General features: G+C 40.6%; 1 protein-coding gene across 4 annotated transcripts in view; it reads right to left on the bottom strand.

Annotated features, from left to right (window-relative positions):
• Positions 1–25,005, bottom strand: part of RSPRY1 (ring finger and SPRY domain containing 1) — a 55,389-nt gene that overhangs the window by 13,531 nt on the left and 16,853 nt on the right. For all 4 annotated transcript variants that reach the window (XM_078358262.1, XM_078358263.1, XM_035281861.3 and 1 more), the window contains 9 exons: positions 24,120–24,624; positions 21,187–21,239; positions 20,079–20,191; positions 15,590–15,716; positions 14,724–14,782; positions 12,191–12,257; positions 11,327–11,458; positions 6,554–6,669; positions 5,978–6,121 (listed from right to left, as the gene is read on the bottom strand). In XM_078358262.1, the coding sequence (XP_078214388.1) occupies positions 5,978–6,121; positions 6,554–6,669; positions 11,327–11,458; positions 12,191–12,257; positions 14,724–14,782; positions 15,590–15,716; positions 20,079–20,191; positions 21,187–21,239; positions 24,120–24,469 (1,161 nt within the window). In that variant the 5' untranslated portion in view covers positions 24,470–24,624. The remainder of the gene's footprint in view (positions 1–5,977; positions 6,122–6,553; positions 6,670–11,326; positions 11,459–12,190; positions 12,258–14,723; positions 14,783–15,589; positions 15,717–20,078; positions 20,192–21,186; positions 21,240–24,119; positions 24,625–25,005) is intronic.

The raw sequence follows: 25,005 nt of genomic DNA, 5'->3' as shown, positions 1-25,005 counted from the left end.
GAGGAAACAAAGGCTCCGAGAGGTCAACCAGCTGGCCCAAGCATACATTACTTGCCCAAGAAACAGCCACTTTTGAACCTAAATTCTTGGATGAGACAGGAGGTCAGCATAAGATACAGGTCACAAAGACCCTGCTGATAAAACAGGATGCAATAAAGAAGCTGGCCAAAACCCACTAAAACAAAGATGGAGACAAAAGTGACCTCTGGTCAACCTCACTGTTCATTATATGCTAATTACAATGCATTAGCATGCTAAAAGACACTCTCACGGTTGCCATGACAGTTCACAAATACCATGGCAGTTTGGAAGTTATACTATATAATCTAAAAAGTGGAGAAACCCTCAGTTCCGGAAGTGCCTGCCCCTTTTCCAGAAAACTCATGAATAATCCACCCCTGTTTAGCATGTAATTGAGAAATAACTATACTCAGTTGAGCAGTTCATACTGCTGCTCTGCCTATAGAGTAGCCATTCTTTCATTTCTCTAATAAAGTTGTTTTCACTTTATTCTATGGACTTGCTCCAAATTCTTTCTTGTGCGAGGTCCAAGAACTGTCTCTTGGGGTCTGGATCCAGACCCCCAGTAACAAGATCAGACCAGGAAAATACCTTCCTTCTATCTAGCAGACTTCAAAATACCCAAATATTCTGAGATTTCAAAACTGAAGACAAGAGAAAGGTTACAGTGGACACTTAGGTAAAAGCTATTCTGAGATCAGCTTGATTTGAGCATTGTATAGTTCCTTGGCAGTTTCTTCTTTTTTTTTGAGACGGAGTTTCACTCTTGTTGCCCAGGCTGGAGTGCAATGGCGCAATCTCAGCTCACTGCAACCTTCACCTCCTGGGTTCAAGCAATTCTCCTGCCTCAGCCTCCTGAGTAGCTGGGATTACAGGCATGCGCCACCACGACCAGCTGATTTTGCATTCTTAGTAGAGACAGGATTTCTCCATATTGGCCAGGCTGGTCTTGAACTCCCGATCTCAGGTGATCAGCCTGCCTCGGCCTCCCAAAGTGCTGTGATTACAGGTGTGAGCCACCACGCCCGACAGTTTCTTCTTTTCATTTTATTTTTGAGATGGAGTTTTGCTCTTGTTGCCCAGGCTGGAGTGCAATGGTGCAATCTTGGCTTATCACAACCTCCGCCTCCTAGGTTTCAAGCAATTCTCCTGCCTCCGCCTCCCAAGTAGCTGGGATTATAGGCATGCGCCACCACATCCAGTTAATTTTGTATTTTTCGTAGAGACGGGGTTTTGCCATGTTGGTCAGGCTGGTCTCAAACTCCTGACCTCAGCCGCCTCGGTCTCCCAAAGTGCTGGGATTACAGGCATGAACTACTGCACCCAGCCAGTTTCTCCTTTTTCTTACTTACTGCCTTTCAATTATTTCACAGAACTGTTAAAATAAAAGGGTGGATGAGATTTTAAGAAATTATTTTGAGTGCTTACAAACAATAGAAGAAGCATGCAAATCAGACAGCTGCTATCTTTAAGGATCAATGGTGAAAAGCTTTACCAGAGGAAAAAATTGAAAATGGCCAAATCCAAGTAAGATCAGGTCCTGATCCTGCTTATTCTATAGGGCAAACAATATAGTGAGGAGACAGATTGGAAAAAAAGTTCTGACAACCCAACAATTTTGTACTGAATTTAAGAATGCTCTCCAAATGACTATTCTCAAATAGCTATTGATATTCACCATTCAGACTATTCAAGAGTTAAATAAGCTTCCATCTAATTGCCTTAGAAATTTACCACCCAAGGCTGCCAGGAGCAGTGGCTCATGCCTGTAATTTCTGCACTTTGGGAGGCGAATCACTTGAGGCCAGGAGTTTGAGAACAGCCTGGCCAACATGGCAAAACCCTGTCTCTACTAAAAATACAAAAGTTAGCCATGTGTGGTGGTGCACATCTGTAATCCCAGTTAACTCTGGTGGCTACGGCACGAGAATGGCCTAAACCTGGGAGGCGGAGGTTGCAGTGAGCTAAGATCACATGCCACTGCATCCCAGCCTGGGTGACAGAGTGAAGACTCTGTCTCAAAACAAAACAAAACAAATCAAAGAAATTTACCACTTGCTAGAAAGAATGCCTTGCCATCCCTTTCAAAGACTGAACAAGTTAGTAAGTAAAAAACTTAAAAACCATTAAAATATAGGCACTGGATCATAGATAAAAGACAGGCAATTCTTTTCTATCTTTATCTTCTAATGTCCTGAGAAGTCCTTGACAGAACACTTCAAAGAAATTCCTAGAAGCTAGCCGCCATGAGTTGGTAAACAGCAGACTCATTACTCATTCTTTACCATGCAATGTCTTTGATGCCTGGATAAATTCCACAACAGAGTGGCATTACAGGAGAAAGAACTCTAGTAACTTTAACTACACAGCAGCATCTACAGATTTAAGAAGATGCCTCTCGCCTAACAGAGATGCACTTTAAAAATCTCTTGAGCTTACATCTCAGAGAAGAACCTAGATGTGCTACACCTTCTCTTAGCTCAAAACATTCCCAACAGGATTAACTTTGGTTTCCATTGGCTAAGACAGATAAATGAGAGAACAGAATGGCTAGCTTAGTATTTATTTTGAACTACCTGTTTTTTTTTTGTCATGCATATTTTAGCAATGGAAACATTACCAAAAACAAACAAAAGAAAGTTATCCAAAGCTTGTCATTCAGGGAATAGTTTGAGTCTCTTACCCACGTGGTGGACACTGTCCTTTTTCCTGCTGTATAGCACCCCAACTGCTTCCTGTTATGGGAAATGTATGAAGACAGTGTTCTGCCTTCTCCTCTGGAAGTGGAAAGGTAAGATATGACCTAGGCTTGGCCAGCTGGCCTTTCCTATTGAACAGTCAGTATGCTGCAAGTGATGCAATGACCCCACAGAAGGATGGTTAGGATTGATTTCCAGCAGCAATGGTGGCTGCATGCCGGCCAGATCATTGCCCTAAAACACTGGCTGTTGTATACTTCCTGTCTGTTGGCCCTGACATTGCCTTGGAGCCTGTCTAGTTTCCAAGCTTCTCCATAATCTGGAGGTCCTAGACAGGCTTCTAAGTCATCCTTGTCTGTCTGAAATAGCCAGTCTTTTTCTCCAAGGCAGGATGCTTCATCAGGGGAAGAAGCACAGGCTATTCTGAGTAGGGTTTGAAATCTCCGGCAGCTGGACACTAGATGGCTTTGGACAAGTTTCTTAATTCATCTAAACTTGATTTTCCTCATCTTTAAATGGCAGAACGATACCTTTCCAAACTCTCAGACAGATTAGAAATGAATATGTAAAAGACCTATCACATAACAGACACTCGTGAAAAGGCAAAAGATATTTATTTATTTTTGAGAGGGAGTCTCACTCTACTGCCCAAGCTGCAGTGCAGTTACGCTATCTGGGCTTACTCTGCCTTCCAGGTTCAAGGGATTCTCCTGCCTCAGGCTTCCAAATAGCTAGGATAACAGATGGCCACCACCACGCCCCAGCTAATTTTTGCATTTTTAGTAGAGGCGGGGTTTTACCATGTCAGCCAGTCAAACTCCTGACCTTAAGAGACCCACCCACTTCAGATTCCCAAAGTGCGGGGATTACAGATGTGAGCCATTGCTCCTGGCCAAAGCAACAAGATAAACTGGTCTGTAGGTAACCTAAACAGAACTATCCTTAAGCTTCTTATTTTAATGACCTAACTTTGAGCCCAGTAGTTAGCATTTCAAAATGGAAACCTAAGCAGTAAGAGTTCAAATAAGAGGCACTATGCAGAGACTTGGAATCTTTTGAAATTGGGTATATCCTAGGAATGACTTATTCCATAGAATCGCACCCTGTCTGTACAGGCAAAAAGATTCAGAATCACTAGAACAATGTACATTTGAAGCAAAGTTTTAAATATGGCAACATCATTAAGATCCTGTATTTGGGAAAAGACATCATATCAGACTATCAGTTTCTAATAGGGAATCAACTAATGCTTGGATCAGGGAAACCAACAGCCTGTTGAATGATCTGGAGGATAAGAAAACAGTATTTGGGGCCGGGCGCAGTGGCTCACGCCTGGAATCCCAGCACTTTGGGAGGCCGAGGCAGGTGGATCATGAGGTCAAGATATCGAGACCTTCCTGGTCAACATGGTGAAACCCCGTCTCTACTAAAAATACAAAAAATTAGCTGGGCATGGTGGTGCATGCTTGTAATCCCAACTGCTCAGGAGGCTGAGGCAGGAGAATTGCCTGAACCCAGGAGGCGGAGGTTGTGGTGAGCCGAGATCGCGCCATTGCACTCCAGCCTGGGTAACAAGAGCGAAACTCCGTCTCAAAAAAAAACCAAAAAAACAAAAAAACAGTATTTAAGTTTTTTAACTTGAGAAGCCAAAGATCTGAAACTACATGGCAAAAATTATAGTTTCATCAAGCAGATTAAAAAAACAAAACATGGCAAAAATTATAGTTTCATCAAGCCATTAAAAAAACAAATTTGTAACATTCAGTGTCAGATATACTACACTTAGACCTGTAGTGTGTTTGCTGCCAAATCAGGAGAGACAAATTTTATATCAAAGCTTTCTCCCTGGAAGAATCCCTATTACTTCTAGTTCTAGAACAATTTTTCACTTCCGAATGAGGAAATTAGCTGATTCTCTTAAATTTTCCCCATTTTTGAATACAAAGAAAACAAATGTTGGAGAATAGTAAGGCCACTGAATTCCGGTATGAGTTTCTTCCTACTCTGTCTCAGTTTTCTCATCTGTGAAATGGAAATTTTAACAGTAAAAACTATTGTGGGAATCAGATGATTGGCAGACTGGGGTCTAGTTCTCCACCCCAGACAAGAGTCCAGACTTGACCTCTCCGCAGGCCCTTTTCCTCCAATTTATCTCTTTCCAGCCTAGGAGTTTTAATAATACACCATCAATAATTACAGGGTGAAATACAGCCTTGCTGAAATGGCCCTTTAAAAACTATGCTTACAAGTAGGGCACCATGGCATGTGCCTATAGTTCCAGCTACTTGGTAGGCTGAGGTAAGAGAATGGCTTGAGCCCAAGAGTTCAAGGCCAGCCTGAGCAACACAGTGAGAACCGTCTCTAAAAATAAAGCAAAAAACCTGAACCTCAACATGCTTATGGCCGGCAAGTTTAGTTTGATTTTGTTGGATCACTTCTTATACCGATCCCAGGATCTTTCATGTTGGATGGCGGGGTGGGGGTGGGTGGGTGGATATTATTTAGATTAACAAAATAATCCAAGGGGCTTTTACCAGCTCAAATGGTAAAAACCATATGAAAACAAATACTGATCAAAACTGGATTAATTGCAAACAGTTTATAATTTGATCAACAGAAGAAAGCCAATTGGCCTGGGTGTTAGAAGGGTATAAAGTGGCCAGAAATCATACATCTGTAGGAAAGTGGGGAACTTGACCACCTCTCAAACCCAGGTAGAGGTAAGCCCAATGCTACTTACTCTAGGATTTAATTTTCCCTTTTATATTATAGCTTTCTATAACAAAAGATAAATAACTAAATATTGAGAAAAATATGCCAACTAATTATTAGGTAAAAGTCAAGTGAAAAAAGTCAAGCCAACATTATTTTTTGAAAGGAAGAGAATTCCTACAAAACTCTTAAAGCTTGAACTCAAGGTATTAATCAGCACTAGTTCCAGTGTAAGAACTGAGCCAAATATGTGGCTGGGGTAGAAGAGGAGCATACAAAGACAAAGGACACATCCAGCCTCTAGGTGAAAAATCAGTGTCAACTTAAGACTCAAGAAAAAAAGGCTGAAGGGTAATTTCACTTATGTTTTCCTATTTCTCTATCAGTTTAGCAGATCATTGTTAGGGATCTGGTACCATGTGGCTCTGCCCAAGAAAAGATTATTGAGCAAAAGTAAGTATGTCTAAAGTATTTTCCATCCACTAACTAGGGGGAAAAAGCAAACTGCCACTGTCCCCATTTTCACAATTCTCTAGGGTACTCACGTGATTGAGGAATTTGCTGTCTCGAGTGGCCCAGCCAATCTGCATGACGCCAGAAGTGACCACTGTTACTTCATAGTACCATACCCCAGCATCCACACAAAAGGTGCAACGCACACTTTCAAAAGAGGAGGCATCACAGCGAGCCTGGCAAAACCAAAAAATGTGGTAAGTGCCAATCAACCATCAGGGCCTGAAGACCACCAAAGATAACTGACTACTGGGAAGGCTGAGTGTATTTTTCCTTATTAAAGCTTCTGGTGGAATATTGCTTCCTCAGTCCAACCTCAGTGACAAAAAGTACAAAACCAAATTATATAAGGCATTTGATGATACACAGAAGCAAATAATTGTTTGCAGCCACTTTTCAAACAGTTCTTTAATTCTGACATGTGTAGTACCTTATGGTACCTTCTGTTCACAAGCAGTTCTTTCATGAAGACTTCCCCATAAAGTAAGCAACATTTTGAAAATACAGGGAAAGAGGGAAGCACCAGCCCTAAGACAACTGGTTATGCAAGGATTAAAATGATTACCCTGTCATCTCCCAAAGGGTCCATCTGTGGAAGCATTACCTACCTCTAAGCCATGAGGTGAGATCTTCAGGTACTCGCTGACGTCATTGCTATTCAGCATGGCCCTAATGCTACTCAAGTTCACTTTCTCATAGGTCAGCTGTCTACCTTCTTTTAGAACTGCAAAAGAAAGAGTGTTCATGTTTCTAAGGCAGGCTGCTATGAGGAAAAGAAAAACTAGTGCCACTTACAGCAATAAGACGAGAAAGAAATAAAGGGCATCCAAAATAGAAAGGAAGAAGTCAAATTATCCGTGTTTGTGGAGAATATGATTTTATATTTGGGAAAACCTAAAAAAATCCGCCAAAAAAATATTAGACTAAAAAGCAAATTCAGTAAAGTTGCGGCATACAAAATTACATGCAAAAATTGATAGCATTTCTATATGCCAATAGCAAACAATCTGAAGGAGAAATCAAGAAAGTAACTGCATTTACAAAAGCTATAAATAAAATATCTAGGAATAAACAATCGAAAAGTGAAAGATCTCTACAATGAAAACTATAAAACACTAATGCAAGAAATAGAAGAGGACACAAAGATACACCCTATTCATGGATTGAAAGAATCAATATTGTTAAAATGTCTATATTATTCAAAGCAACCTATAGATTCCATGCAATCCTTATCAAAATACCAATGACATTCTTCAAAGAAATAGAAAAAAATCCTAAAATTTATACAGAACTACAAAAGACCCAGAATAGCAAAGCTACCCTGAGCAAAAAACAAAACTGGAGGAATCACATTACTTGACTTCAAGTTATATTACAGAGTTATAGTAACCCAAACTGCATGGTATTGACATTAAAACAGACACAGGGACCAATGGAACAGAATAGAGAATCCAGAAAAAAATCCATACATCTACAGTGAACTGGTTTTCAACAAAGGTGCCAAGAACATACATTGAGGGAAAGGGCAGTGTCTTCAATAAATGGTGCTAGAAAAACTAGTTATCCATAAACAAAAGAATAACACTAGACCTCTATCTGTCACCATCTACAAAAATCAAATCAAAATGGATTAAAGAATTAAATGTAAGACCTCAAACTATGAAGCTCTACTATAGTAGAGCTATAAGAGCTTTCTTATAAGAAAGCACTGGGGTAACTCTCCAGGACACTGACCTGGGCAAAGATTTCTTGAATACCTCAAAAGCTCAGGCACCAAAGCAGAAATGGACAAAAGGGATGATATTAAGTTAAAAAGTTTCTATACTGCAAAGGAAATGATCAACAAAGAGACATCCCACAGAATGGGAGAAACTATTTGCAAACTATCCATCTGATGAAGGATTAATATCCAGAATACATAAGGAGCTCAAGTAGCTCAATGGGAAAACATCTAATAATCTGCTTAAAAAATGGGCAAAAGATCTGAATAAATCTAGAAGAAAGGATTTTAAATGTTCACAACACAAATAACAAATGTTTGGGATAATGCTTATCTAGTTTGATTGTTATATATTGTATACAGTATAAAACTATCACTCTGTATCCCACAAATATGTAAAATTATTATTATTTTGAAAATAAAAGGGGAGGAAGGCCAGGCGCGGTGGCTCATGCCTGTAATCCTAGCACTTTGGGAGGCCGAGGTGGGTGGATCACCTGAGGTCAGGAGTTCAAGACCAGCCTGGTCATCATGGAGAAACCCCATCTTTAATTAAAAAAATGATAATAATAAAATAAAATAAATAAATAAAAGGGGAGGAAAAAAGAAAAAAAGATCTGAATAGACATTTCTCAAAAGAAGACATACAAATGGCAAACAGATGCTAAACATTACTGATAACTGGAGAAATCCAAATCAAAACTACAATGAGCTATCATCTCACCCCAATAAAAATGGCATTTGTTCAAAAGACAGGCAACAATGAATGCTGGTGAGGCTGCGGATAAAAGGTAACCTTTGCACACTGTTGGTAGGAATGTAAATTAGTAAGGCCACTAAGGAGAACAGTATGGACGTTCCTCAAGAAACTATAGGTTGGGCACAGTGGCCCATGCCTTTGGGAGGCTGAGGTGGGTGGATCACGAGGTCAGGAGATCAAGACCATCCTGGCTAACATGGTGAAACCCCATCTCTACTAAAAACACAAAAAATAAGCCGAACGTGGTGGCACATGTCTGTAGTCCCAGGTTCTTGGGAGACTGAGGCAGGAGAATTGCTTAAACCTGGGAGGCGGAGGTTGCAGTGAGCTGAGATCATGCCACGCCACTGCACTCCGGCCTGGGCAACAGAGCAAGACTCTGTCTCAAAAAAAAAAACCAAAACAAATAACAGAACTACCATGTGATCCAGCAATTCTGTTGCTAGGTATATACCAAAAAGAAATTAGTATATCAAAGAAATAAATTAGTATATCAAAGAAATATCTGCGATCCCATGTTTATTGCAGCGCTATTCATAATTGCCAAGATTTGGAATCAACCTAAGTGTCCATCAACAGATGAATGAATAAAGAAAATGTGGCACATATACATAATAGAGTACTGTTCGCCACCAAAAAATAATAAGATCCTGACATTTACAATAACATGGATGGAACTGGAAGACATGATGTTAAATGAGATAAGCCAGGCACAGCAAGACAAACTTTGCATGTTTTCACTAATTTTTGTGGGAGCTAAAAATTAAAATAATTGAACTCACAAAGAAAGTAGAAGGATGACTACCAGAGGCTGGGAAGGGTAGTGGGGGTGGGGGAGAAATGGGGTTGGTTAATGGAAATATAGCTACATAGAATGAAGAACACCTAGTGTTTGACAACATAACAGGGTGATTACAGTCAACAGTAATTTAAAGGACATTTAAAAATAACTAAAAGAGGCCGGGCGTGGTAGCTCACGCCTATAATCACAGCACTTTGGGATGCCGAGGTGGGTGGATCACAAGGTCAAGAGATCGAGACCATCCTGGTCAACATGGTGAAAACCCGTCTCTACTAAATATACAAGTTAGCTGGGCATGGTGGTGCGTGCCTGTAGTCCCAGCTACTTGGGAGGCTGAGGCAGGTGAATTGCTTGAACCCAGGAGGCAGAGATTGCGGTGAGCCGAGATCGCGCCATTGCACTCCAGCCTGGGTAACAAGAGCGAAACTCTGTCTCAAAAAAATAAATAAATAAATAAATAACTAAAAGAAAAGAAAAGCACAAAACAAAGAAATTTTTAAAAACCAAAAGAGTATAAATGGAATGTTTGTAACACAAAGAAATGATAAATGCTTGAGGGGACAGATGTCCCATTTACTCTGATGTGGTAATTACTAATTGTATGACTGTATCAAAATATCTCATGTGCTCCCAAAATAGGTATTACTATGTATCTATTAAAAAAATCCTCTTGAAAGGTAAAACCACTGACTTTCATACATTAAAAATAAACAGGCTGGGCGCGGTGGTTCACGCCTATAATCCCAGCACTTTGGGAGGCCGAGGCAGGTGGATCACGAGGTCAAGAGATCGAGACCATCCTGGTCAACAAGGTGAAACCCTGTCTCTACTAAAAATACAAAAATTAGCTGGGCATGGTGGTGCGCGCCTGTAGTCCCAGCTACTCAGGACGCTGAGGCAGGAGAATTGCTTGAACCCAGGAGGCGGAGGTTGTGGTGAGCTGATATCGTGCCACTGCACTCCAGTCTGGGTAACAACAGCGAAACTGCATCTCAAAAAAAATAATAATAATAAATAAATAAAAATAAACAAACAAATAAATAAGCCAGTGCTATGCTAGTCAAGTAGTGGAGGTGCTCATATATGGCTGAATAGGTGGGGAGACATAGCCAGAGCTTTGCTGCTGCACTGCCATTTGAAGATCACTCAAACGCTAGGAAAGGCAGCACTGCTAGGTTTATGCTTCGATTCCCTAGAGTATCGTTTTGTATGAACAAAATCCAAATTGCACTGTTTCAGAATTATTCTTTACCTGGCACTTCACAGCCTGTGCATGAAGCTCCTTCCCACAATACTGGGCTAAGAATGGTGGTGAATTTACATGTCCAATTGTGCTTTAGCATATTACTAACTATGGATGGGGGAGTGAGGATACAGAAGTATACAGATTGATCACTCTTAATGTGAAAATCCAAAATCCAATACTTTTTGAGTGCAGACATGAGGCTCAAAGGAAATGCTCAATGGAGGATTTCAGATTTTTTTAATTAGAGATACTTAATCAGGTATCTGCAAATACTCCAAACTCTGAAAAAATCTGAAATTGAAACACTTTTTGTCCCAAGCATTTCAGATAAGAGAAATTCAACCTATAAGAGAAACTCAACCTACAGTAGTTTGTGTTCCAGCAACCCTTAGAGGAGGAAAAAAGAAAAATCTGGAACAATTCTCATGGTGTAGGTAAGACATAACTTGGGTTTTGAAGACCAAAGTTGGGAAAGGGAGAGGAGTAAAGAGGGAATTCTAAGTGAGGGGAACAGGCCCAATCATCAGGACCTGTTTGTAGGACAGCAAGGTAATGGTTTGTGTTGGAAAGAGCTGGTTAGACAGTGTCATATAATTAACGGTTTTGATGCATCAGGAAACTGGGTGCCAGTAAAGGTTTTGAACAGGAAAATGCTGGAATTAGAAGCATACCATATAATTCTTGACTAAAGGGTCTCTAGGATACTTTTCTGCAAGAATATATATCCAACCTGCCAGTAGAGGTTCTTATAAAACTCGTACTTACCATTGCAAAAGAAAGACCAATGAGCCTATGAAAGAAATGAGTCTGGAAATGGAAACAGACATTTTAATAAAGGACAACTCTCACTTACAGAGATTGTCTAAGCTCCACTGGGCACAGAAACCAACTTGACGTTTCAGATAATCAGGATCATTAGCCCAGGACTCCAATGTGACAAGCCGGTCACTAATACTGGATTCAGAAATAGTCAATTTATTTTCACCTGTTTGGAAAGATATAATCCTCGAATTAACAATGAAAGGGTAGGATGATTTGCTCAGCAAATTAGTATTGGTAAGGAGTGAGAAGAGACAGTTAAAGAATTGGAGACTAGAATAGACTTCAATTAAAATTTCTAAGGATAACACAGCCAAAGAATTTTGACTATTTTCTTTTCTTTTTTTTAGTCACAGGGTCTTGCTCTGTTGCCCAGGCTGGAGTGCAATGGCACAACTATGGCTCACTGTAACCTTGAACTACTAGGCTCAAGTGCACCCCCCCCCCCGCCTCAGCATCCCAAGTAGCTAGGAACACAGGTGCATGCCACCATGCCTGGCTGATTTCTAAAATTTTTTGTAGAGATTGAGTTTTGCTATGTTGCCCACCCTGGTCTTGAACTCCTGGCCCGAAGCAATCCTCTGGCCTTGACCTCCCAAAGTGCTGGGATTACGGGCCTGAGCCACCACACTTTTTCTAGAAAGTAGCAATCTCATCACTAAATTTTTGCCTATAAAAAGTGAGTAATTATGGTTACCAAGTTTTAATTCATAGGTGAGAAAATCCTTGCCTTTGTCCCTGTTATACTTCACTGGCTTTAACGTCTCTATCCAGACGAAAACAGAATGTATGCCCAACTGATGGGGTTCAAAGTGTAGGCTCATCCAGTAACTAAGAAAAATAAAAATTTTAACAACGAATACAGAAGATCATTAGTGCAAGAAGTCACTATACCTACTTGTCTGTGCAAACTTTTCCAGTGCGATAAGTGCAAAAAGCATGACTGTGGGGTGGGACTGTAACTTCTGAAAAACAACAAAAGATAAAAAAAAAATCATTCCCCTGCAGAAGTGGCAAGTTATCAGTTTCATTTCCTTGCCCAGTATGTGCTAGATGTTTGAGTGGTCAGAAAAGTTTCATTCATTCAAGTCCTCTATTATCCATTTGGCTAATAATGCTAATAATGAAGAACTGAGACAGACTCTCTTACTCTTGTATTTTTTTTCTTAAACTCACTAGTCCAATTTATAGATTGGAAATTTCAAAAGTATTAAATACACTATGTTATTTTCTTAGTAAAATTTATATTAGGGCTTTGTTAAATAAAATATTGATTTTCACATTCATTTATGCAAGCCAAACAGAAACCTAGAATTATAAACTAAAAATGATCTTTTACTTAGAACCCTAAAAAGAACCACTTATCACTACCAAGTTCCAAAATTATAAATGATTAAATTAACAATTAATGGCTTAGTTTTTTATTGTTCCCTGAAAGGAATTCTATAAATGCTGATGGTAGACAGGAGAAAACAAGTGAGTTTTTAGTTACAGTTAAGTTCATGTCACATCAGTTCCGTTTTAAGGAAAGGTCTATCTGTCGAACATGACATCTTATAGCCATTCTTTCCCTACTGCTGCATTGGGAGCCACCAGAGGAGCTCCAGAACATCAGAGGATTCCCACTCACTTCCCTGGTACCCACCTAAGTTCCGAAAAGCTCATATAACCACTATCCTTGATGCTGGAAAGCCTATTCTGCATTCGATTTCTTCTCATATCCATCAGAACCCCTCTGCCTGGCTTTTCAGGCCATAAACCCTTTCTAGCTGGCTACTCAGTCTGTGTCCCATCTCTGAACTCTGACTTCTCTGATCAGACAATTCTGTCTCTGGGCTTCTGCCTGTGATGTTCTCTTAGCTAAGAAAGCCATTTTTTTCTCCTCTGGGCACAATAAAATCCTAATCTTACGGCATGACCCAGCTGAGGGTCCACCTTCATCAGGAAGTCTGACTTTCATGATACCCCAGATCTCTACCCATATCACCCATCTCCCTGACCTTCTCATTTAGTCTTTTTTTCTTGAGACAGAGTCTTTCTCTGTCATCCAGGCTAGAGTTCGGTGGCATAATCTCAGCAATCTCTGCCATCCAGGTTCAAGCAATTTCCTGCCTCAGCCTCCTGAGTAGCTGGGACTATAGGCACATGCCACCATGCCCGGGTAATTTTTTTTATTTTTATTTTATTTTTTAAATTTTATTTATTTATTTATTTTTTGAGACGGAATTTCGCTCTTGTTACCCAGGATGGAGTGCAATGGCGCGATCTCAGCTCACCGCAACCTCTGCCTCCTGGGTTCAGGCAATTCTCCTGCCTCAGCCTCCTGAGTAGCTGAGATTACAGGCACGTGCCACCATGCCCAGCTAATTTTTTGTATCTTTAGTAGAGACGGGGTTTCACCATGTTGACCAGGATGGTCTCGATCTCTTGACCTTGTGATCCACCCGCCTCGGCCTCCCAAAGTGCTGGGATTACAGGCTTGAGCCACCGCGCCCAGCAATTTTTTTTTAGTGGGGACTGGGTTTCGCCATGTTGGCCAGGCTGTCTTAAACTCCTGACCTCAGGTGACCTGCCCCACCTCAGCCTCCCAAATGCTGGGATTATAGGCATGAGCCACTGAGCCCGGCCCTCATTTAGTCTTGAGGAAGTAATTTCTCCCATGATCACATCCTGTGATAAAATGAGGCTAATTATCTTGTGAGTAGTTTTGTTTCCTCAACTAACCAATAAACTTCTTGAAATCAAAGGAGTGCCATGCTGTATCCCCAGAGTGCTCACTGAGAGTAAGGTAAGTGTTTTAAGCACATATCACGTGAGTATTGACAAATAAGTTTTTTCAGACCAGAGTTCTGAAAAAGGCCAGTGCTCACTGGGCCTACAAAAATAACTTTTAAAAATACGGACCATTCAAGACCGCAGGCCAGCACTATGAGAGATCTGAAGGCACAACCCTAGCAAACCACAAGCTTCACAGACAATATATTAAATACTCCTGTGACAACAGCTTTAAGAACAGTAGCAGTGAGGGGGAGGGCAGGGAGGAGTAGAGATTTATAAATACTGGGAATCTGACCTGATGGCCTCCTGACTTGGAATGCTATGTAATTTTGCTTTTACTGTGGAGGTCCCTATTACCATTTGGCAAACTCTAGGAACATGCACAAGAGCCAATCATAGCAGCTATCTTATGACCAAATTTAAAACCCGGCCAACTCAGCTGTTTTTGCTGGTTAGGATAAATTCCTATCCCACTCTCTTTTTTAAACATAGGAGGGAATAAATAAGCACTTGGGAAACACCTGCAAATAAAATTTATACATGATTCTATTCTCTGTGCCAGTGGCTATGCCAGCAATTTGAGAAAATGCACAGTTCTAGATGATGCACACTTCTAGATGACTAAGAATAAATAGTTTTGATGTCTCACTTACCAGACACTGTAGCAAATATTCCAGTATTCCTGGGCTAAGTAAACCTATACTTGCAGGACCTACACAAATACAACAAACACTTGATTATAATTAAAATGCCATATTACTTTAAAACAGTAATAACAATCAAATTGTTTTTGGTAGAACTCTTTTACCATTTACAAAATACTCTCATGCACATTATCTTATTCAAGCCTCCTGCTCTGAAGTAGAAAACAGTATCAGCCCCATTTCACAGTTAAGCAAGTGAGCCCACAGAGTGAAATAACTAACTCCAGGGCACTTGGGGAGCACATGGCAGAGTCCAAACCAGCAGCCACATGTTCTGATTTCTAATCCATTGTTTCTTCCACAACATGTTAAGTAGCTGAACTATGCCCCTGTACTTTGCTGTTAACTTTCTTAAAATGGGTAATATTCATAAATAAATTAAATATCTGCTTCTCAGGAACTACTCCAATCTGAAGTTCCTTTTCCTCTCCCCCTACTTTGTATGTCTTCATAATCTAGCTAAACTTTATGCAGTGTGTATATATGCAAATTATATATAGTATACATACATACATATCTTTGTTATGCTGAATTTAGCTTTTTTCCCTTTTTTCTTTTTCCCGCTCCTTATTCTTAAAGCAAATAAGCACAAGTTTTTTATTTTAAAACTTCCCTTGAAAATCCACCAAGCTAAATTAAATTGCATTCACCTCTATAGCATTTTAGTAATTTTCTTCCAGTTAGTCTACGTCTCTCAGTATTGTTTTTAAGAGATTCTTTCTGGCATAGCAGGCTTGATCAAAGACCTACAGTACAAATTTCCCTTTAATGTCAAATAACTTAAGATCTTTCACTGTAGTGTGTCCCAAAGTTACCTGCTAGTTTCTCTGCCAAGCAGCCTAGGACTGCAGATGTGTTCCTGTGTTTGGCAGGATGGCCTGAGTCTTGGCAAGCTACTTCTCCATTTAAATTGAGAATTTCAGTCAATTTCTGGAGTGCATCCTAAAACGAAAATGTACAAGTGAATGTGGCCTATATACTACACAGGTTATTTTCCCAGACTCATTTTTTGAGATAAAAGCTATAACCAGCACTTTGGATGGCTGAGGTTGGCAGATCACAAGGTCAAGAGTTTGAGACCAGCCTGGCCAACATGGTGAAACCCCATCTCTATTAAGATACAAAAATTCGCTGGGCACGGTGCTGCGTGCCTATAATCTCAGCTACTTGGCAGGCTGAGGCAGGAGAATTGCTTAAATCTGGGAGGCAGAGGTTGCATTAAGCAGAGATGGCGCCACTGTACTCCAGCCTTGGAGACAGAGCAAGACTTTGTCCATCCCACCCCGCCCCCCCAAAAAAGGCTTTAACCAGGTGTTAAACTCAGAATGACCATATAAAAATTATGCAATGTACCCCAATGATATCATTATTGATGGGAAATATCTGACCAACCTGAAAGTCTCCTTAGATGACTTAATAGATTCTATTTCATTCAAAATGCATAAGTTGTATCAAATATATGCTACATATTCTTGAATCACTAAACAGATTAAACCCACTAAATGCCATTATGATTATTAACATTAAAGGCTAGTGATTTTGAAGTTAAAAATTACATTTAAAAAAAGTTTTACTAAGCAAAAACAAATCCCAAAGTTTTCTTTCTTTTTGTTCTCACTTTGTTGCCCAGGCTGGTGTGCAGTGAAGTGATCATGGCTCACTGTAGCCTTCACCTCCTGGGCTCAAGTGATCCTCCCACCTCAGCCTCCCTAGTAGCTGGGACTACAGGCACATGTCACCATGCCTAGATAATTTTAATTTTCTGTAGAGATGGAGGTCTCGTTATGTTGCTCAGGCTGGTCTTGAACTCATGGTCTTAAGTGATCCTCCAGCCTCTCAAAGTGTTGGGATTAAAGGGATGAACCAACAGAGCTGAAGGCAAATTAAAACAGGTAACTCTTATAAGCCTAAGCAAAGGTCAATTCACTGGTGACTAGGCTAAAGACTTTCCCCTTCTGTCCACAATGTTTTCCTGTACGGGGCTTAAATAGATTAATCAAAATGCTGGGCACAGTGGCTCATGCCTGCAATCCTATGGCCTTTGGGAGGCCAAGGTGGAAGGATGCTTGAGCCCAGGAATTTGAGACCAGCCTGGGCAACATAGCAAGACCCCATCTTAAAAACAAAAGATGCCAGAATCCCCCCCCCCAAAAAAAAAGGATTCTGTAAAACACATGGACTAAGGCAATGAAAGTTGGATACTTTTGTTCTATGTAAGGGATAACCAAGGTTATACTAATCATTAATACATTTGAGTAAGATTCGAAAATGTTTTCAATTTTAATTTTTTTTTTTTTTTGAGATGGAGTCTCACTCTGTCACCCAGGCTGGAGTGCAATGATGCGATCCTGGCTCATTGCAACCTCCACTTTCCAGGTTCAAGTGATTATCCTGTCTCAGCCTCCCAAGTTGCTGGGATTACAGGCACATGCATGTCATCATGCTGGCTAGTTTTTTTATTTATTTTTATTTTTTAGTAGAGACGAGGTTTCACCATGTTGGCCAGGCTGGTCTCGAACTCCTGACCTCAAGTGATCCATCTGCCTTGGTCTCTCAAAGTACTGGGATTATAGGCATAAGCCACCAGGCCTGTTTTTTTTTTTTTTCTTAATAGAGACGAGGTCTCACTATATTGCTCAAGCTGGTATCAAACTCCTGAGCTTAACTGACCCTCCTGCCTTGGTCTCCCAAAGTTCAGGGATCGCAGGTGTGAGCCACCCAGTTTTTCCTCCTAATAACAAACATTTTTAAAACTTTTGTTATGAGGAAATTGCTTAGAGAAAGGTAAGAAAATCAGCTCAGCAACTGAACATTCTCTTCTAGCTTCTGAATAAAGATCACCACCTCAGATACAAATACTTCTTTTTTTAACCAGGTTGGAGCACAGTGATGCAATCTTGGCTCTCAGCAGTCTCAACCTCCTGAGCTCAACCAATCTTCCCACTTCAGCCTCCTGAGCAGCTGGGACTACAGGCAAGCACCACCACATCCTATTAACTTTTGGAATTTTTTGTAGGAACAAGGTTTCACCATGCTACCCAGACTGGTCTTGAACTCCTGGACTCTAACAATCTGCCTGCCTTGGCTGAGATTACAAGCCTGAGTCACTTCACCCAACCTAAATGCCTTTTTTTTTTTTTGAGACAGTTTCACTTTGTCACCCAGACTGGAGTGCAGTGGTACGATCTCAACTCACTGCAACCTCCACCTCCCAGATTCAAGCAATTCTCATGCCTCAGCCTCCTGAGTAGCTGGGATTACAGGTGCCTGCCATCACGCGTGGCTGATTTTTTTGGTGTGTATTTTAGTAGAGACAGGGTTTCACCATGTTGGCCAGGCTGGTCTTGAATTCCTGACCTCAGGTGATCTGCCTGCCTCAGCCTCCAAAAGTGCTAGGATTACAGGTGTGAGCCACATTTAAGCATTAAAAATAGACTTAAATGCTTCTATTTTTAACATTTTAACCTAGGCTGGGCACAGTGGCTTATGTCTATTATCCCAACACTTTGAGAAGCCAAGGTGGGAGGATCCCTTGAGTCCAGGAGTTCAAAACCAGCCTGGGCAACATTGTGAGGCCCTTTCTCTAAAAAAAATTTTTAAAAATTAGCTGGGTATACAGTAGTGCACGCCTGTAGTCCCAGCTTCATGGCAGACTGAGGCAAGAGGATCACTTGAACCTGGGAGGTTGAGGATATAGTGAACCATGATTGTGTCACTGTATTCCAGCCTTGGTGGGGCAGGGCGGTGCGAGGAAGAAGGAAAGGCAAGGAAAGAAGGAAGAAAAGGAAAGAAGGGCTTTTCCCCTGGCTGGCAGTGCGGAGGCCGCACGATGCCTGGAGTTACTGTAAAAGACGTGAACCAGTAGGAGTTCGTCAGAGCTCTGGCAGCCTTTCTCAAAAAGTCCGGGAAGCTGAAAGTCCCTGAATGGGTGGACACCATCAAGCTGGCCAAGCACAAAGAGCTTGCTCCCTACGATGAGAACTGGTTCTACACACGAGCTGCTTCCACAGCGCGGCACCTGTACCTCCGGGATGGCGCTGGGGTTGGCTCCATGACCAAGATCTATGGGGGACGTCAGAGAAATGGCGTCATGCCCAGCCACTTCAGCCGAGGCTCCAAGAGCGTGGCCCGCCGGGTCCTCCAAGCCCTGGAGGGGCTGAAAATGGTGGAAAAGGACCAAGATGGGGGCCGCAAACTGACACCTCAGGGACAGAGAGATCTGGACAGAATCACCGGACAGGTGGCAGCTGCCAACAAGAAGCATTTGAACAAACCATGCTGGGTTAATAAATTGCCTCATTCGTTAAAAAAAAAAAAAAAAAAAAAAAGGAAAGAAGGAAGGAGAGGGAGGGAGGGAAGAAGGAAAGGGGAAGGAAAGGGGGAAGGAGGGGGGAAGGAAGGGGGAAGGAAGGGGGGAAGGGGAAGGATGAAGAAAGGGGAAGGAAGGAGTAGGGAGGAAAGAAAGAAATGAAAGAAAGGAAGAAGAAAAAAGAAATTAAACTAAAGCCGTGATAGAGAATGTGGTGGGGCAGGGTGGCCCACGCCTATGATCCCAGCACTTTGGGAGGCTGAGGTGGGCCAACTACTTGAGCCCAGGAGTTCAAGACCAGCCTGGGCAACATGATGAAACTCCATCTCTACAAAAAATACTAAATTAGCCAGACATGGGTTCGTGTACTTATGGTCCCAACTACATGGGAGGCTGAGGTGAGCAGATCACCTGACCCAGGAAGGCTGTTGCAGTGAGATGTGATGGTACTACTGCAGTACGGTCTGGGTGACAAAGGAAAACCCTGTCTCAAAAACAAACAAATAAATAAAAAGACAGAGGGCCAGGCACAGTGGCTCATGCCTGTAATCTCAGCACTTTGGGAGGAGGCCAAGGCAGATGGATAACTTGAAGTCAGGAGTTCAAGACCAGCCTACGCAACGTGGTGAAATCCCGTCTCTACTAAAAATACAAAAATTAGCTGGGTGTGGTGGTGGGTGCCTGTGATCCCAGCTACTTGGGAGGCTGACGCAGGAGAATCGCTTGAACCCAAGAGGCAGAGATTGCAGTGAGCTAAGATCGCGCCACTGCACTCCAGCCTGGGTGACAGAGTGAGACTCTTGTTTTAAAGAAAAAAAAAAGGAGGATGTAATTCTTCATTAGTAATAAAAAATAAATTTACATAACAAATCAATATTGAATAAAACAGACCCCAAATGTATAAAGATGAAACATACATCAAATGTTATTTATGGTAATTTACCCTATGCTTAAGCACAAATGATAGTTTCATAAAAGATAAGTTATTAACTTACTTTAGTGGGCAATGGACATTCATCTAGTAACAATGTTATAACAGCTGGTCCCAGTGGATCTTCCAGTGGAATAACTCTAATTAAAGACTGGACAACATCCAACCATCCTTCATCTAAGAGCAAATCAAAAAGATTGTATGACGAAGTCGCTATTTTTAAAATGTGAAAAGATATAACTTATAAAGTCACACAAGATCAATTCACATTAAAATAAACACTTTTGGCCTATAGATTTTTAGCAGCTAATATTTGGCATGGACATAATTATCAATTGCTAGTCATTGTGGTGGAGTAAAAATATCTTAAGTTACAGGAGTCTGGTGCTTTGTGGGTACTTTCATATGGAAAAAGGTTAAGCCATGGTCTTGAGTTCTCACATTAAAATAGTTTTAAGCATCTTATTTACTACATAGGACTTAACTGAGAAAACAAAGTATACTCAGCAGTTGGCTTTGTTTTCAGAATGATACTTAGGAAACAAAGGAACAAAAAAATATCCTTGGCCAGGGGCTGTGGCTCATGCCTGTAATACCAGCACTTTGGGAGGCTGAGGCAGGAGGATCTCTTGAGCCCAGGCGTACAAGACCAGTCTGGGCAACATGGTTAAATTTTGTCTCTACAAAAAGAAAAATTGCTGGGTATTGTGGCATGCGCCTGTGGTCCTAGCTACTTGAGAGGCTGAGGTAGGGGGATCACCTGAGCCAGGGTAAGTTGAGGTATAGTTGAGCTGTGATCATGCCACAGCACTCCAGCCTGGGCAACACAGTGAGACTGTTTCAAAGTGTGTATGTGTGTGTGTGTGTGTGTATATATATATATCCTCTCTATTCCAGAACAGATATAGATAGAGATAGAGATATATATCCTCTCCATTTCAGAAAAGTATGGTCAAAGATCTGTCAATGACAAAAACAAAAAAAGGGATACAATATGCATTGCCTATTCCACCTATACAGGGAAATTTCCATACAGTAAGGGCTTTTTTCTTTGTTATGTATGCTAGTTTTTTTGGAGTCTTTTATTTTAAAACAAAACAAAACAAAAGGTGGCTACATGTCTTCATTATTATATATTTATTATACAGTAATAAAAACAAAACTAAAAATACCTGTTTCTGCCATTTCATGTAACGTTATCATTGAATAGGGAGGTTCCTGATCACTGAAAAAAAAAAACATTCAAGGCATTAAACCTGAGGAAATAATAAATGACAATTCCAAGTAAAAATTCAAACTGGAGGTGTGGGGGTAAGAAGAGACAGAAGGAATGAATACAAATGTAAGGAAAGAGATAGAAGAGACAACCTGAGCTATGACGTATAAGGATGAATGTATAGCATATGTGCTCATTTCCAAAGTCACTGTCCACAATACCCACAAACAAAATGGGCAGGTGGATACAGACAAGAACTAGTATGTGTCCTGAGGTAAAACCACAGGACTAAAACTGGAGACCACAGCCTACTCTCAGCTTTATCCTTAGAGGCTCAATGTCAACTGAGACAAGCTAGAAAGGTCAGCATCATCTTCTTCATACTTACCTCAGAAAAATGCCAGGAAGAGAGATGACAACCCAGTTGAGGACTTACGGAAGCAAGGGCCTACAAATACATCTTCATTTTGAAGTTTCCTTCCGAAATACCACTACATGCTTATACTTCATAAAATAGTATTACAAGAAAACAAAACCAAACTTAAGGAACTATTTAACATTCCGGACATTGCTCCAAAGTGGCATTATATACCTTAAGTCAGTGGTGTGATCCCAGAAATCATTAAAAAGTGCTTCAGGGGAACTTCAATAATGAAATGTTTTCCATTAAACAATTCTAACTGCTTAACAACTCACCACTTATTTGTTTACATATTGTGGGTCTCTGTTTTACTGTGGGAAGAAAACAAAAAAGCTATTGTCTTAAGTCATTTAATCCTCAGAATAACCCTGTGATATAGGAATTACCATGGTCATTTCAGGTACTCATTAGATGATGGCTGTTTAAATAATGTAACTGACTGATGCAAACATTTCTGAAGAATAATCTGGCAATAATAAAATTAAGTATGCATATATGCAACAGTTCTAGATAAATTTTTATACAGGTCTAAAAATCAATGTATATTTGTGCTGTTCATTGCAGTGCTATTTGTAGGAACAAAAATTTGGCAGTAACCTAAGTGACCATCACCAGATTAAAAATGTAACAAAATATAGTACTTTCAGGCATACAAAGGAATACTCTGTAGCAGTCAGAAGCAGGTGTAGATTTATATATAGCAACATAGATTTCAATGTTGAGAGAAGTTAAAGAGGTTTGTATACCATGTCACTCTCTTAAAATATAGCAAGGGAGGCCGGGAGCAGTGGCTCACGCTTATAATCCCAGCACTTTCGGAGGCCAAGGCTGGTGGATCACAAAGTCAGGAGATTAAGATCATCCTGGTCAACATGATGAAACGCTGTCTCTACTAAAAATACAAAAAAATTAGCCGGGCGTGGGGGCAAGCACCTGTAATCCCAGCTACTCAGGAGGCTGAGGCAGGAGAATCGCTTGAACCTGGAAAGCGGACATTTCAGTGAGCCAAGAGTGCACCACTGCACTGTAGCATGGGCAACAGAGTGAGACTCCGTCTCAAAAAACAAATTTTTTTAATTAATTATTTTTGAGACAGGGTGTCTTGCTCTGTTGCCCAGGCTGGAGTGCAGTGGAGCAATCACAGCTCACCACAGCTGCAAACTCCTGGGCTCTAGCAGTACTCCGGCCTTAGAATCCTGAGTAGCTGGGACCACAGGCACACGCCACTGTGTTGGCTAATATTTAAATTTTTTTGTAGAGATGGGGTCTCCCTATGTTGCCCAGGCTGGTCTTGAACTCCTGGCCTCAAGCTATCTTTCTACCTCAGCCTCTCAAAGTGTTGGGATTACAGGTATGAGCCATTGCGTCTGGCCAAAAAAATTATTATTCTTGAAGACTAACAAATGTTCCAGTATTTTATGGAAAAGTCTAATATATTTCTAAAAATTTGTTTTCACAGGTACACTGTTTTATGCTTAATTTTTGAGGAACTAAATGAAACCAGATTTCTATAAATGTGACTATCAAATGTTTATATAATTAAATTTACTAGCAGGGCCTGAAGCAAAAAGAACACATAAATAACTATAAAAAATACTACCATCTACTGAGCAACTGTTAAGTACAAAGCTCCACACTAAATGCCTTATGTACATTATCTCATGATAATCCTTGTAGGAACAGTATTATCCCATTTATAGATGGGGAATCTGAAGCTTTAAGAAGTAACTTATCCAATGTCATGCAGCTAGTAAGGCACTGGGCCAGAACTAGAATCAGGCCCATCATGGTCCTAAACTTTGTGTTCTTAACTATACAATCTTAAGTTAAATGTTTTTTTCCACTTGAATGATGCCCTTTAATTTCACTGTTATTCAATGTGGGATTTTGTACTTAGAGGTAGACAAAGCAGAGAAAGGACAAAAAACAGGTAAAGGTGTGCCTTGCAGTTTCAACTGACATATTTCCTAAATGAATCAAAGATAGTCAAATAAAGGATAAGGATCAAATAAAGGATAATGAAAACTCTCCTTGACTTTTGTCCTTATGCTGCCAAGAGAGTTGCCTGTAGCCATGTTCTTGGTAAAACAACTTACCTTGAATCTGTGGTCAGTGGAATAGACAGGCATGCACCATTAACAATGAGCCTTCATTAAACTGTTTCCTATTGTAGCTAGCAGCATAAACTCACTCCATATCTACTCTATTCTCTAATAAAGGTCATAGCTTTAATTAGTGTTTTCTGCTAAATATTTACACATTTCCAGACAGAGTAGATGACAGCAAGCAAAATCACCCAATCTTATAATTTACTCTGCTATCAGAGGAGAATTAAAATATTCTCCTTTGCCGTGTGAATACAAGGCTTGGTGAGTATGTCCTAAGCGAACTGAAGGAGTCCTAAAAGCCATGGTTCCTGGCAGAATGCTTCTTATTACATTGGAGGTGACTGTGAGTCAGACACTTACTTATCTACAAGAGTTCGTATTACTGCCAGTGTGTCCAACACTAGCCCATCCACATTTTGTTTCTTTCTCCTTGGCTCATGTGGTCCTCGGCCCCTCCTTGGTGGCCGAACAGGGTCCCGTGGTTGACTCCTTGTGTCCGCAGTGGGTACTGCACTGTTCTCGGCCTGTTGCTGCTGGGTGTCAACACTGTCGTCTGTTCCACTGTCATCTCGGCAGATACAGGAATTACCCATGGTAGTAATGGCACCTCTATTCCCTAGGAAGTGGGCTATGTGCTCCTCAAGAGTCAACAGCAGACCCTGGCCAAGGCTTCTGCTCGCTAAGAACACCGCCCAACCAAAGACGATCATTTAGGTAGTTTTCAGTTTTACAAGTACTGTTTTCAGAATCTGGAGTTGAGGAATTTGCATCCTATTTGTTTTTAACAACTGAATGCCAAAGAAAGTTGCAGAGTTTATTCCCAACATTATCAGCTACAGGGAATTCTGGTCATCCAATGGCAGTTCTAAAAGAAAATGAGAAAAAAGGAAAATGAATAGAAGATTCTTGACCACTTAACTACTCAGACTTTCCTAGTCTGATTTTATAGACATTAGGATTCCAATGAAGAATCACCTTTGGTTATTTTTATAGGTTTTCAATACAGAGAAATAGCTTTGGACAACAGAATTAGCAATCAATCAATAATTTCATTTTATCATTCTATTACAAAGTTGACTGCCAAACCATATTCTTATAAACCACAGGAATTATCATTGATTTTTTAAAACCACATGTATAGTTTTTCCTATCTATACAGAAATACATTAGAAGAATGTGTGCATTTTTTTCCAAGGGCTCTTTTGATCATAAAAAAATGAGCTGTCTTTTTGTGTAATAGGTAGGT

The sequence above is a fragment of the Callithrix jacchus genome, chromosome 20, assembly GCF_049354715.1.
Source record: "Callithrix jacchus isolate 240 chromosome 20, calJac240_pri, whole genome shotgun sequence".
Classification (NCBI taxonomy): domain Eukaryota; kingdom Metazoa; phylum Chordata; class Mammalia; order Primates; family Cebidae; genus Callithrix; species Callithrix jacchus.
Note: the sequence above shows the minus strand (reverse complement) of the source record. Positions and strands in the feature narration are given on the sequence as shown.